Source organism: Podarcis pityusensis, assembly GCF_964106645.2.
Source record: "Podarcis pityusensis genome assembly, chromosome: 3".
Lineage (NCBI taxonomy): Eukaryota > Metazoa > Chordata > Lepidosauria > Squamata > Lacertidae > Podarcis > Podarcis pityusensis.
The window spans coordinates 38,030,637-38,044,413 of record NC_138026.1 but is presented as its reverse complement, the minus strand read 5'-3'; the positions used below and the strand labels follow the sequence as shown (position 1 = coordinate 38,044,413).

Genomic DNA, 13,777 nt, shown 5'->3' with positions numbered 1-13,777 from the left:
GATTCTTCCTTCAAGAGCAGCAGTTTAAACAATCAAAACCTTTTGTTTTTGTGGGCCATTCATGAATGTACATTATCTCCAGAGGACAATTACAGAAAAAGGAACTGGGTGTGTGCAACCCACAGTACAATTTGGGTCACCCCAAATGATAATACCCACACCTCTGGGAAAGTGCCCTCTATGAGATGGGCCTGAATTGCATTTGGTCCAGCTCTCTGAATGCAAGACACCATCAAGGGTATGTATCTATGTCAATAGCAGCCAAAAATTCAGAGTGTTTCCCCCAGCCAGAACTTGTTGGAACTCAGTTCCGGCACACCTCTGGTGGATACCATTGCCAATCTAAGAGAACAAGGGAGGTGTTCATGTTGGATTCCAGCACCTTTTTCTAGAAAAGTAAGACTAGCCAAAATGCATAGAGAAAAAGAGGATCTGGCCTTAGCTTGCTTTGGACACAAGACACTTGGCTTTCTGCCCCACCAGTTCCAATGGGGAGCAGCTGCCACTGCTTCCTACATATTTTGGCTATTAGCATCTTGGTTAAATATTCTGCAACAAGTGTTAGGCCAGATCAGTTCAATTATCTCATATCAAAGCTTGTTGTGGACTGCAGGTCAAAGTTCTCTATCTTTAATTGTGCAAAACAGTCTTGATCAGAGATTATTTTGGATCCTGAGGGGAACAGTTACCCAGTCAGGGAGATATGGGTAGACCTAAGCTAATACTGTAAGGTAAAGGTAAAGGTAAAGGGGACCCCTGACCACTAGGTCCAGTCATGACTGACTCTGGGGTTGCGGCGCTCATCTCGCTTTATTGGCTGAGGGAGCCGGCATACAGTTTCCGGGTCATGTGGTCAGCATGACTAAGCCACTTCTGGCGAACCAGAGTAGTGCATGTAAACGCCGTTTACCTTCCCACCGGAGCGGTACCTATTTATCTACTTGCACTTTGACATGCTTTCGAACTGCTAGGTTGGCAGGAGCAGGGACCGAGCAACGGTAGCTCACCCCGTTGTGGGGATTCAAACCGCTGACTTTCTGATTGGCAAGTGGTTTAACCCACAGTGCCACCCAATATATATGTAAAAAAATAGTTCCTGTGCTCTCCCCCATCCTTTTGTTTCCAGCCTCTGGTATTCAGAAGCATCAAGTCTGATAGTGGCTAGTAGCCATCAGTAGCCTGCTATTCCATGAATTTCTGCCCATCCATGGGCATAGCCCAGGGGGGCAGCTATCCCCCCTAGATCAATACAAACATGAGGTTCTGCCCCCTCCAACAAAAGCCTGCCTCCCCTAACAAAAACCCTGGCTGCGCCCATCCACACTTTCCTTTGTGCCATGATTTCTGGCCACAGGATCAAGGGGCTTTTTTTTGTCCCACAGCTTTCACCAAGAAAACCTGCTGTTTACTGCAAATGAAAATGTGGATGGGCCCTTTGCCTATTCCTCTTTTAAAGCTACTTAGGTTGGTGGCCTTCACTGGTTCCTGGGGGAAGGAATTCCATAGTTTAGCTGTGCCTTGCATGGAGATGTCCTTTGTTTTGCCTGCTTTGAATGTCCCCACCTTCAACTTCATTGAATGCCTTCCAGCTCTAATGCTATGAGGGAGGCTGCAGCGGGGACTTTCCTCTAGCCACTGTCTCCATGCCTCGCATACTTCTACTGTATAAACTTCTCTCATGCCGCGTCTCGCTCGCCTTTTCTCTAACTGCCCTCGTACTTCCTCAAAGGGGACTTGCTCCATCCCTGACTTGACTGGGCAACCCAAAATAAGGAAGACGGGGAGGGAGGGAGCAAGCTGGTTCAGACACGCTCCCCGCAGCAGATAAGTTTCGTTTCTCCTTCAGGATGCGGCGTTCACGTGGCTAGCGGGTTCATATGCCGCGGGGCGGGCGCGGGGCGCCGACACAGGAGACGCTGAGCTCCGCAGCGGGGACATCTTTTTCTGGCGCCATGGGGCGCGGTGGAGCCGGGAGAGGCGCGAGGAAGGGCGAGGCGGCCCCGGCAGCGAAAGGGGACGGAGGCACTGCGGGATCCAAAGGGCGAGGGAAGGGCAGACGGGGCGACGAGGGAGACCGGGCATCGCAGCAGGCGGGGAAAGGAGTTGCTGCCTCAAGTGGGAGGAAAACGTCCCAGAAGAAGAAGGAGCCGGACCAAGCTAAGAGCAAACTTGCTCCCGAGGAGCCTGGCTTGTGGCAGGCGCTGGAAAAACTCGCGCTCGGTGCAGGGGAGCGCGCCGACGCCGAGGAACCCCTGCAGGCAGCGAACGGCGCGGCTGCCCAAAGTGGGAAGAAAGGCTCCCGGAAGGAGCCGTCGGACCAGGCGAAAGCCGTAGGGGGGGCCCGGAGGAAACTGAAGAGCACATTTGCTCCCGAGGAGCCTGGCGCGAACGACATCCCAAGCCTGACGCAGGCGCTGGGAATGTGCACCATCTCGGCAGAGGAACGGCCCAAAGCCGAGGCAGCAAACGGCGCTGCTGCCCCGAGTGGGAAGAAAGCTTCCCGGAAGGAAAAAGGCGCGCAAAAGGCGCGGGAAGCCGAGCAGGCTATGTGTGCTCTGGTAAAACTAGAGCCTGCCCCGCGAGGAAGCGCAGTAGTTGCCCCCAACAAGCTGGTCGCTTCCCAGAAGGCGAAGCCTCTCCCCAAAGAGGAGGAGGAAGTCGGCCAGCCAGGCAAAGAAAGCGCCTCCGCAGGGAGGAGAGATTCCCGAAAGACAGAGCAGGAGAAGGCGGGGAAGGAGGCCGGCGCCCGAGGGACGCTGCTTCCCAAGGAGCCTGGCCCAAGGGGCAACCGCAGCTTGAGGCAGGTGCTGGAAAAGCTCAGGCTAGTTAAAGAGGAGCGCTCCAAGGCCGCGCAGCTGGTTAACATGGTCAGGGACATCCTGGTAAAAGCAATAAAGAGGGAAGCCTGCTTCTCCTGCGTCGAAGTGCTGGGCACCGGCAGTTACTACGAACACCTGAAGGTAATAGAAGGAAGATGCAATGCTGGAGACTGCTCGGGGCATCTGCTCGGGCTTCTTTCCTTGCACCCGTCCAAAAGCTGCCGGATCACAAACCTTAAAAACACTGTAGTCATGGATGCTGAGATTTGGGGGTGATGTCAGCATTCTTGCCCTCCTGTTGAGTAAACAGCGGGTTTTCCCAGGGAAAGCATGGGGCAAAAGAAAGACCTCTCGTTGTAGCTATGGGGTGGGGAAAAGCATTTTTGCCCCAGATGAAGCCTCCAGAGGGGTGCCATTGAGGTTGCCAGCCTGTGTGGGTGTAAGCAAATGTGTGTGGGTTTTGATCACTATTATGCACCTAGCAAGGGTATTTCAAATGACATGACTGCGCAGAAGCACTTTTCAGTGGTTGTCTCCAGAGGGCTGTAAGGATGACCTTTAGTCTGGAGTCATGAGAACACAAGTTATTAACACATTCTGGGACATAGTAAATTGTGAGAAATGTTTTTGTCTGTCTTGCAGATTTCTAACCCAAATGAATTTGATATTATGCTCAAAGTACCAGATATGAGAGTTGAACTAGAATCCTGCAATGTTCCTGCTTCTGGTGCTTTCTTCTATGTAAAATTGAAAAGGAACCCTGGAGAAAAGGCATATCTAGCTAAATTTTTAGATGACAAAATGCATCTTTCATCTTCTGATATGCTGTCAGCACTGAGGAACATTATTGTAGAAGAAGTAAAAAAAAAAAGGGGTAAGTATTCATTACATTAATTTTTTCCCTTCCTCTTCAGAGATAAGCAACCCTCCTTAAATACTGTGTGCAAACAGATGAATGCTCTCTAGTCCCACTGAAATTTATAGGTCCAATTAGAAATACAGTGGTGCCCCACAAGACGAATGCCTCGCAAGATGAAAAACTCGTTAGACGAAAGGGTTTGGCGTTTTTTGAGCTGCTTCGCAAGACGAATTTCCCTATGGGCTTGCTTCGCAAGATGAAACGTCTTGCGAGTTCGTTTCCGCTAAGCCGTTAATAGCCGCTAAGCCGCTAATAGCCGTGCTTTGCAAGACGAAAAAACCGCAAGACGAAGAGACTCGTGGAACGGATTAATTTCGTCTTGCGAGGCACCACTGTAGTAATGTAGGATTTCTGCAATGGAATTGAAAAACTCAGCTGCTTGAAATGGAAGATAAGATTAGTTTGATAAGCAGAAAGTTAGTTAAACATCTAGTTTAATAGAAACATTAGTTTGATAAGCAGAAAGTAACTAGTCATGTTAATTTTAAATGCTGAACACCTGCCATTTTTGCCATAACAAAAAGTTAGTTGAACTGAAATATTTGGTTAGAAGAATGTCAATATAAAATTGACTTTGCATTGTAAACATTTACTATACAAATTGGATATTATTTTTATTGGGAAACATTAAATATTGTATATTTTAAGAGATAACCCCAAATATACTGCAAAGAATTCAACATCACCCTTTCCCAAATGTTCTAGGAGCACAAGCATATCGGCTCGCCCAATGGAGCTATCTCCCCTCTCCTCCCTGTTCTGGAAGTTCTTCAACCCACCTCTGAGCCTATTTGGAGGGGGTACTTGGGGAGCTGAAAGCAGACAAGGCCTGTTGCACTGGCAGAAATCCTTGGGCAGGCTTCCACTAGCCAGGCCTGTTAGTTGAATCCAGCCTACAGCTTCCTTAATAATTGTGTTATATTCTTGTTCACCACATAGTGTTTAAACTGGAATTTAGTTTTTTGTCGCAGAGTAAGAATAGCAGAACTGTAGTGCCACTACCACATTTTTCCCCCCAAGGTCTGTGTTAGCTGCTGGCATTAAGTGCCATAACTGAAGTTGATGCTGCTTACTTGGCTATATTGTTTTAAGTACATATTCTTAACTTCCTGTTCAAATCATTGTGAGGTGGGGAAATCTTAATGAAACACAATGAAATTGGTTTGGATTGGATTGTTGCTGTTGCTGTCAACAGATCTGGATGTGGAAGTGCATGTAGAGAGAAAGAAGCCGGGATGCCCAGCAGTAACCCTTCTCATTGGAAAGCCTCCCTCCGTTATATCAGTAGATATCATTCTTGCTTTGGAATTTCGGCACCGGGCCTGGTGTGAAAGTACAAGGAATGGCCTGGATATTACAGGATGGCTAGGAAGAAAAGTAAAGAATGCCTTTTTAAATGAACCACTCTACCTCGTGCCCAAGATTGCCAAAGATGGAAAGTGCTTAATAGGTACTAAAGCTTTTCTTTGGCTAAATACATAATGCACAAAGTCATGTCACTGTATCAGGTATTCTAGCTGTTGTGTGGTGGTAGACTATTTTCAAGGGACTACATTAATTGGTTATTCTTTCTATGTGCTGTAAATAACAACAAATGTTTTGAAGTACCAGGGTCCCTGTTCTGTTATTTCTTAAGAAAATAGACTCCTCCTTTAAAAGAATATTAAAGCTGGGCAAGAGTCAGCAGACCAATCCTAAAGGCACAATTGAACAACAGTGGGATAAGCTCTCTGCTTCATGGTAGCTAAACTTCCTATACAAGCAGAAAAGTGAAGAACTGGGTTGTATTCCTTTTTCCAAGGCTAAGATACCACTTGACTTGGATTTTGCTCAGCATATCTATGCACAGTGGCGGGATTTAGGCCAGAGCCAGCACAAGGGCAAAAGTAGTGCATTTCCACAGCTGAAAGTTTTTGCTTATGAGTTTCAGTGTTCATATAGTAGCTAAAAGGGTCACAAAATCTGTCACTAATAAACAGTTAAAAAATAGCTCAATCAACATGTTCTTTAAAGAGAGATTTCCAATATTTTACATTGTTTCTTTTTTTAAAACAAAACACCTTAGAAAACACTTGGCGACTCTCTTTTTCACATATTGAGAAGGCTATAATGACTAATCATGGCAACTCAAAGACCTGTTGTGAAAAAAATGGACAAAAATGCTGCAGGTTAGTATCTTTAACTACTGTTTTCCTATTTGTTTTGTCAGTTTTAGCCACTATATAAGTCTAGAAAATGCTTAAGAAACTGGGAAATTGTAAGGATTTATTGGCTACAACTCTCAACTAAATGTACTGCCAAACTATTGTTTAAACGAGGTATAAAATGGATGTAGTGCCAAAATTCTGAATCTCCATAAGCTCAAATCAAGAATGATTGAATATGGTAAAACTCCCTGTGCTGTGACAACTGTCTAACACATGGGTCGGCAAACTACGGCCCCAGGGCCGTATCTGGCCCAATTGCCTTCTGGATCTGGCCGCAGACGGCCCGGGAATTGCCGCTGATCGTTCAGCCTGTGCCATCCCCCCCTCACGTGGTGGTGCCTCCTCCCGGCTTCTCCCTGCCCTGCCTAGAGCTGAGAGGAAGGGGAAGGGCTTCGTTGGTGCCAGGAGCAGCCGTGTGAGCGCTTGAGCAGCCATCATTTAAAGCAGCCCCTCTCCAGAGCCCTTTCGTGTGCTGCTCATCTTCCCTCCGCCGCCAGCCCCTGCCACTTGCAAGGCACAGGTAAGCAGTCACCGGGACTCTTCCAGTGCTGTGGAGAAGGGAGGGGAGAGTCGTGGGGAGTTGGTGGCTTACCTGAGTAGAATGTGTCCTTTTATTTAAAATGCATCTCTGGGTTACTTGTGGGGCCTGCTTGGTGCTCTTGCATGCTGTGTTCTTTTATTTAAAATGCAGTGTGCATAGGAATTTGTTCATCTCCCCCCCCCCATATAGTCCGGCCCGCCACAAGGTCTGAGGGACAGTGGACCGGCCCCCTGCTGAAAAAGTTTGCCGACCCCTGGTCTAGTGATTGACTAACTGCCATGTTCTTAAGAGGAAAAATAATAAAACAGATGTGGAAAATCCCAATTTGGGGCTTGCAACCAGTGGCACTTCCAACCACATACAGTGGTGCCTCGCAAGACGAAATTAATCCATTCCGCGAGTCTCTTCGTCTAGCGGTTTTTTCGTCTTGCGAAGCAACCCTATTAGCGGATTAGCGCTATTAGCGGCTAAAAGGCTATTAGCGGCTTAGAAAAAGGGGGGGAAAAGCAAAAAAAATCTCAAGACTCGCAAGACATTTTCGTCTTGCGAAGCAAGCCCATAGGGAAATTAGTCCTGCGAAGCGCATCGAAAAACGGAAAACCCTTTCATCTAGCGGGTTTTTCGTCTTGCGAGGCATTCGTCTTGCGGGGCACCACTGTATGCAGAAGGGAGACCTTGGTGCCAACAGAGTGACAGTGTGTCACTCCACAAGTGGAGGTTGCCAAGAAGCTATTGAGGTTGTTAGGATGGGCAGAGAGACACCTACACCTCATTTCTATTCCTTCAGCACAAAGGGAGTTTGGATTGCTCTGTTAATCTCCCAGCTATTGTTGGTGACTAACAAGAGCCTATATTAAAGAATGTGCACTTAAATCAGCTGGCATTCACTGACTCTGAGGTAATTATGTTAGACTAATAAACTATGATTTATTGTACAGAGAGTGAGCATTGTGCCTGTGCAAAACTTTTGAGTTTGGGAAATAACACTTTTCTGTTGCATCTAAGCCAGGAAACCATGGTTTAAACCTATATATAGCAAGTATCTTCAATCAGGACCCACTTTTTCCCCTTTCCCTTTTTAAAAACTTTTTATTGATTTTAAAAACAATACGGCACAAAGCAATCAACAGAAAGAAAGGAAATAAAACATTCATTCCATGCTTAATTCTTATTGTAGGTGACATTTTGTGATCATGACCTCCAGTCTCCCCACTGAGATTCCCAAGTTACATTATTCAACTAGGATAGACTCTATATACATCCTATTAAATTTTTGGTCAGTGACATCTCGGAATTTTGCTGATAATCTATTTAGTTCTGCACATTCTCGCATTTTGTTCTGCCAATCTAGTTTTCATGGGATAGCATCTCTTTTCCAGCCCTTTGCAATTAAAATTCTAGCTGCTGTTGCTGCATACATGAAAATTCTCTTAAATTTCTTTGGGATTTCATTGCTTATTCCTAGCGAAGGCCTAAGGCTTTTTGAGGAGGGAACATTTAAACATTTTCTTAAGTTTGTTGTATATTATCTCCCAGAATTCTCTGATTTTTTTTGCAGTTCCACCACATGTTGATCATTGTGCCTTCTGCCTCCCTGCATTTCCAACATGTGTTTGACCTAGATTTGAGCATTTTCATGCAGTTCTCTTTTAGATTATAACATGCAGTGAATTTTATATCTTCCCTCCATAGCTTCTTCCATGATTCCGTTTAGATGTTATAACCAAAATCCCTAGCTCACTGTACCATTACTGATTTTACTTCCTCCTCCTTGACCTCCCAGTCAAGGAGGAACCTATACATTTTAGAGAGTGGTTTGTATTTAGTTTGGATCAGATCTTTTTGGAGTCTCAAAGGATCTGTGGAAACACCCAATTTTTTGTCCTTTTGGAAAGTGTCATTCAGTTGAAAATATTGCATCCAGTCTGTTAGGTGGTTTCGGATTCTTAGAATTTTTTGAGTTTTAACTTATTTTTTTTCTTCCAGCAATTCTTTATAGGTTGCCCAATTACCTCTCATATTTTTCTTTTTAACCAAGAATGCCTCTGTCGGGGACAGCCACCAAGGCATTTTGGGTTCTAGTAAGGCCTTATATTTGGCCCTCACTGTATATAGAGATTTCCTAACCACATGGTTTAAGAAGCTTTTATGTACTTTGACCTTCTCATAACCCAAATAAGCATGCCAGCTGTATCTATTGTCAAATCCCTCTAGATCCAGCAAATCCGTGGTTTGTAGTGTCAACCACTCCCGGATCCAGGAAAGGCAAGCTACGGTACTTCATGTTAGTTTCAGATATGGTAGTGCAAAACCTCCCCTCTCCTTTATGTTGATTAATAATTGGTGCTTAATCCTGGGGTTTTTGACATTCCAAGTAAATCTTTGAAGCAGCCAGTCTTTGAAGCAGCTCACTGTTCCTATCACCCGGATAGTTTGAAACAAAAAGATCATTTTTGGAAGCATACTCATTTTTATCATAGAAATTCTTCTCTAAAAGGAAATATTTAGCCTACGCCAAATTTCCAAATTGTTTTTTATCTCCTTCTAGGTACTGACATAATTAGCTTGAAATAAATTGATGTTCTTTGCTGTGAGCCATATACCCAGATATTTAACTTTTTTACTGGTTTCCAAGCCACAAATCTCGCTTTTTTTCCTGAACCTCCATATTTTTAACTAGTAATTTATTTATTTTTGCTTGAAGCCTGCCACCTCTCCAAATTCATTTATCAATTCTAATGTTCTTAAGAAGTTTTCTTTTGGGTTCTCTGTAGTTAAAGCTTTTAGTTTGTAAGATTTCCCTCCTATTACTACACCTCTTATCTTCTCACCTTCTCTTATCTTCTTGTTCAGGATTTCCAGTACTAAAATAGCAATGGGGGCAGGGGGCATCCTTGCCTTGTCCCCTTTCTTATGTTACAGCTATCTGTGATGTTGCTATTTATAATGAGTTTTGCGCTCTCCTCCGTATAGATTGCCTCTGTTCCTCTGCAGAAGATATCTCCAAATCCCATTAGGTTAATTTGTGTTTTCCTAAAGCTCCATGAGATATTATCAAACGCCTTCTTTGTGTCTACTAGCATGAGAGCTGCTGGTTTGTCATTTCTGATTGCTAGGTACCCCAGTATATTAATAATATTTCTTATATTACTATTCATTTGTTGTCCAGGGAGAAAGCCCGCCTGGTCTTCATGGATTATTTCTCCCAGAGTCTTTTTTAATCTCTCTGACAGGATGTGTGCAAGATAGTCATTGTTGAGTAATAAGATTGGTCTGTAGCTTGAAATAAGTGTTAGGTCTGTCCCGTTTGGGAATTAATGTAACAAATGCTTCCTTCCTGTCAGGACTGGTCATTGTCCTCTTCAGATCACCACACAAACGCTTCTTTTTTTTTATAAAACTTTTTATTGCGTATTAACAAAACAATCTTATAAACAGTTCTTAACTTATTCCTCAGAGTCACTTATTTCAGATACCTTCTGAGCTCTGCTTCTCCATGACCAGCCACTTTCAAAATGGCGAAGGCGCCCTTCCCTTTGCTTTCCCGCTCTTTTTTCTAACCTCCTGGCTAGAGCTGGCTTGTCTCCCCCCTCCTCCGAATCTGAGCTAGAACTTAACCCTTGCCTTTCCTGTGAACAGCCAGTCCCTCCCTGTTGTTCCTCTTGCTCTCTTCTGTTATATTCACTGCTCTCCTTCCCCCCTTGGCGAATGCTTTCTCCCTTTGAGAAACTGGAAACTTCTAACTCTTCCCTGACACTTCAATTTCTCTGGTGTTACTCCTTTGGCTAGTATATAGTTCATTACCTCTTGTAAAGGTCGTGATAGGGCTTCTTTTGGCTTCTTATAATAGCACGCTGACAGTCCATCTGGACCCAGTGACTTCCCTGGTTTCACATTCTTGATTGCTTGTTGAATTTCCATGGCTGTAATTGGTGCATTAAGATGTTTAATTATTTCACTTGGAATTGCTGGAAGATTGTTATAGTTTAAAAATTCTCCGATCTCCTCACAATCAGGAACCACTTTTAACCCATTCCTTCATCATCTGTCATGTATTTCCATGATGGTAGTGCTCATGTTGCAGCCTACTATTGGGTCCTATCCCACCTTTTAAAGATTCAGTGCTATATAGTAATAGGAAATTATTTTCTGAATGTTGATCCTTACATAGCCAAAATAACTATCTCCTTTTCTTCTTTTTCATCTCTCACCACTGCCATCCCCTCTAGCTCAGAGTCAGCCCTTAACTAGAGGGCATGGCAGTGGTGATAAATGAAATGTATATATTTAAAACTTGATGATGTGAGGAAGGCAATTTCTAGAAGCATTTATGGAACTGAAGATGAAAGCACATCCAAGTTACTTGTGGCAAAGGTTAAGCTATGCTATCTAAAAGTCCAACACAGTCCATCTAATAGCACAACCTGTCCCAAGCAGGTCTGTGTATAGCAAATATCGCTGTTAAATCAATTGTTCCTAGTAGGATGTGTGTTTCAGAATAACATATTTCACAGTGTTTTTTATTATTTCCCAACAGGAAAGATTGTCTTAAGCTTCTGAAGTATTTGCTGGAGCAGCTTAAAACAAAACATGAAAACAGAAATCAGTTTGAAAAATTCCAGTCTTACTTTGCCAAAACTGCCTTTCTTCATGCATGTACCAAGTGGTCCCGTGATGATGAATGGCTTGCAGCAAATCTTCACGAATGTTTCAACAGACTACTGGATTATTTCGTGGGTTGTCTCAGAGCGGCTGAGTTAAAACACTTTTTTATACCTGAGTTCAACTTGCTTCAGACAGTTGAAAAGACAAAATGTAATGCACTTGCAAAAGTAATTGAAAGTGAGCAAAACAATATGTTTCCTATATTTTCCCTGTAACTTTAAAATAAAGAGCTACAGTACTTGAATTCATGCAAAGAATTATGAATGAAATTGAAAGACACTATGGGTACTCACCTGAAAGGATTACAAGGACATCACAAAGTGGGATATCATTATGCTTCTACTTGCTTGAAAGGCAGAAAACACTTGATAATTGTGAGTTGCCCCTCCTGCAAAGTGACCACCTTCTTGCCAAAGCATAAATCAGACTTAGTAACTCAAATACACCAAAACCAAATCAGATTAATTCATCAACAGTTTGATCACCCTTCCAGTAATTATTTGTTGAATATGTGAGTTTTACACTTGTGCCTTAGTACTATAGCAGGGGTGGACAACTCCCAAAAGACTGTGATCTACTCACAGAGTTAAAAACTGGCAGTGATCTACCCCCTTACCTTTTTGGGGGTTCAGGTCAGTTGTTGAGCTTTCTTTAGGGAGGAGGAAAGCCCATTTTTGGGGGGTGCAGGGCAAAAATGTGATCTACCAGTGATCTACCACAGACGTTCAGTGATCTACCTGTTGGACGTGCCTGCACTATAGGTATCTACCTGATAAACATTGGAAGTACAATCCAGAGAACCACTGCCGCCACACCAAAACTCCTGGTTTTAGCGGATGTAAGACCAAGTGACCGGCAACAAGTATGCAAGGTAAAGAATTTCTCCAAGAATTGACCAGACAGGGCAAAGACTTTTGCAAGGTTATCATGGTCCTGGGTTGTTCAAGGCCTTGTATACCAATAGCAAAACCTTAAACCTGTCTTGGTAGTATTTAAGCAGCCAGTGCAATTCAGCACAGGTGTTTCACACTGTCAGTTGGGCACCACCTGCGGCAGCCTTGCTAAAGTATTCTGCACTAATTGCAGCAGATACAGCGTACTGGGTTACCGCAATCTGGAAGTTGACATTGCCTGAAATATTGTAGCTTTCACACCATCCTTAATTGACAGGTGTCCTAGCTAGTGAAGTCACTTTGGCCTCTGGTGACAAAGTTAGATGTACTCCGAAGCAATGTACCTGCTGTTTTAGAGGGAGTGCAATCACGTTCAGAAGAGGGCAACTGACATATTTCCCTGATCTGGAAAACCACTCACCCACAGCCTCAGTCCTACCAGGATTCAAGTTGGCCTTCTTCCAGCCAACCATTGCGCACACACACCAGTCCAGCTACTGTAGGGCCACATCTGACTGATATGGAGAAAGAGGGTTGGGTGTCAGCATACTGATGACATAATGCTCCAATTCCCCTTATGGCTGCTCCCCCAATGGCTTAATATAACTGTTGAATGGTATGGGGGATAAAACTGCCCTGAGGAATTCTCAGCATAACTACAATGGGGCTGAAGCCCATTCTCTCAGTGTTACTTTCTGGAGCCAAGTGGAGATAGGCATGGGACAACTTACTGCACCCCATGCATAGCTTAGGCTATCGCTGGTAGCTGGCAGGCAAGAAAAAGGTTGGACAGTGTTTGCTGTCCTCTCACAAGCAAGCTCACATGCACATACCCTTTTGAGAAGGCCCAGTAGGTGCTGTGAACATAACCCCGTGGAGAGTAGGAAACTTGAGACTTATGTGGGTTTTAAAGTTAGTGGCCAGCAGCTATGATGTTACCTCATGGGGGTACAATAGCCACTGGTAGTGAGATATTGTCATAAGCCATAAATTCCTGGCTCCAGTGGTAAACTTGGTTTCTAAGAAAACTGCTATGCTCTCTCACTGCTTTTAAGGGCCAGAGTCTCATGATAAAGTCAATTGCTAGTAGCAGCAATACATAGGCTCTTGCATAGTTAGGAAGTGGGCTGAGGAAAAAGAAAGTTCTGTGATCTAGTACCTCACTTTCAACTTTCTTTGAGTAAGTAGAGATAGTGTGTATAGTTTATAACACCACAATATAAAGACCGCTTTTCATTATGTGTTTTGCACTCAGTACTTTGATGCAAGTACAAATCAACAATTTACAATGCCGGTTATGGCTTGCTCTTTCAAAACATTTCCAGGCAGGCGTCAAATCACTTCCCTGCCACTGTTAAACATTTGGAAAGGAAAGCTTCGTATTTTATTTGCATGTTTCCTTTATACTGTAGGAACATTTGAGAAAGTGCACATGCATCGAGAACTGATTTGGCAAGGACAATGGGACATTTCCCCAGCTGGGTGCATATCTTCCTGTGGGAGCAAGTTACATGCAATTATGGGGGAGAAAGAGAATGTTTAATTAGGGGCACTTTTGGAGTATGTGTGTTTGCCCTCCTGCAAATGACCAGCTTTTTTATGTGCACAGGTATACAACAGTATTGCTAAATGTAGACCATATTTTGTTGCACAGAATTCCCCAGGATCTATTTGATATATAAATAGGAAATGGCTAATCCCAATCTCTGCTTCTATTTCTTGTTCATACTAGA

At 43.9% G+C, this 13,777-nt stretch overlaps 1 protein-coding gene across 1 annotated transcript; it reads left to right on the top strand.

The window, feature by feature from the left end:
• Positions 1 to 1,782: 1,782 nt before the first annotated feature.
• Positions 1,783 to 11,395, top strand: CGAS (cyclic GMP-AMP synthase). Its single transcript, XM_080998002.1, has 5 exons — positions 1,783 to 2,960; positions 3,462 to 3,693; positions 4,934 to 5,188; positions 5,804 to 5,906; positions 11,024 to 11,395. The coding sequence occupies exons 1-5, from the start codon at positions 1,878 to 1,880 to the stop codon at positions 11,364 to 11,366; spliced, it is 2,016 nt and encodes a 671-aa protein (XP_080854128.1). The 5' UTR covers positions 1,783 to 1,877; the 3' UTR covers positions 11,367 to 11,395.
• The last annotated feature ends 2,382 nt before the right edge of the window (positions 11,396 to 13,777 follow it).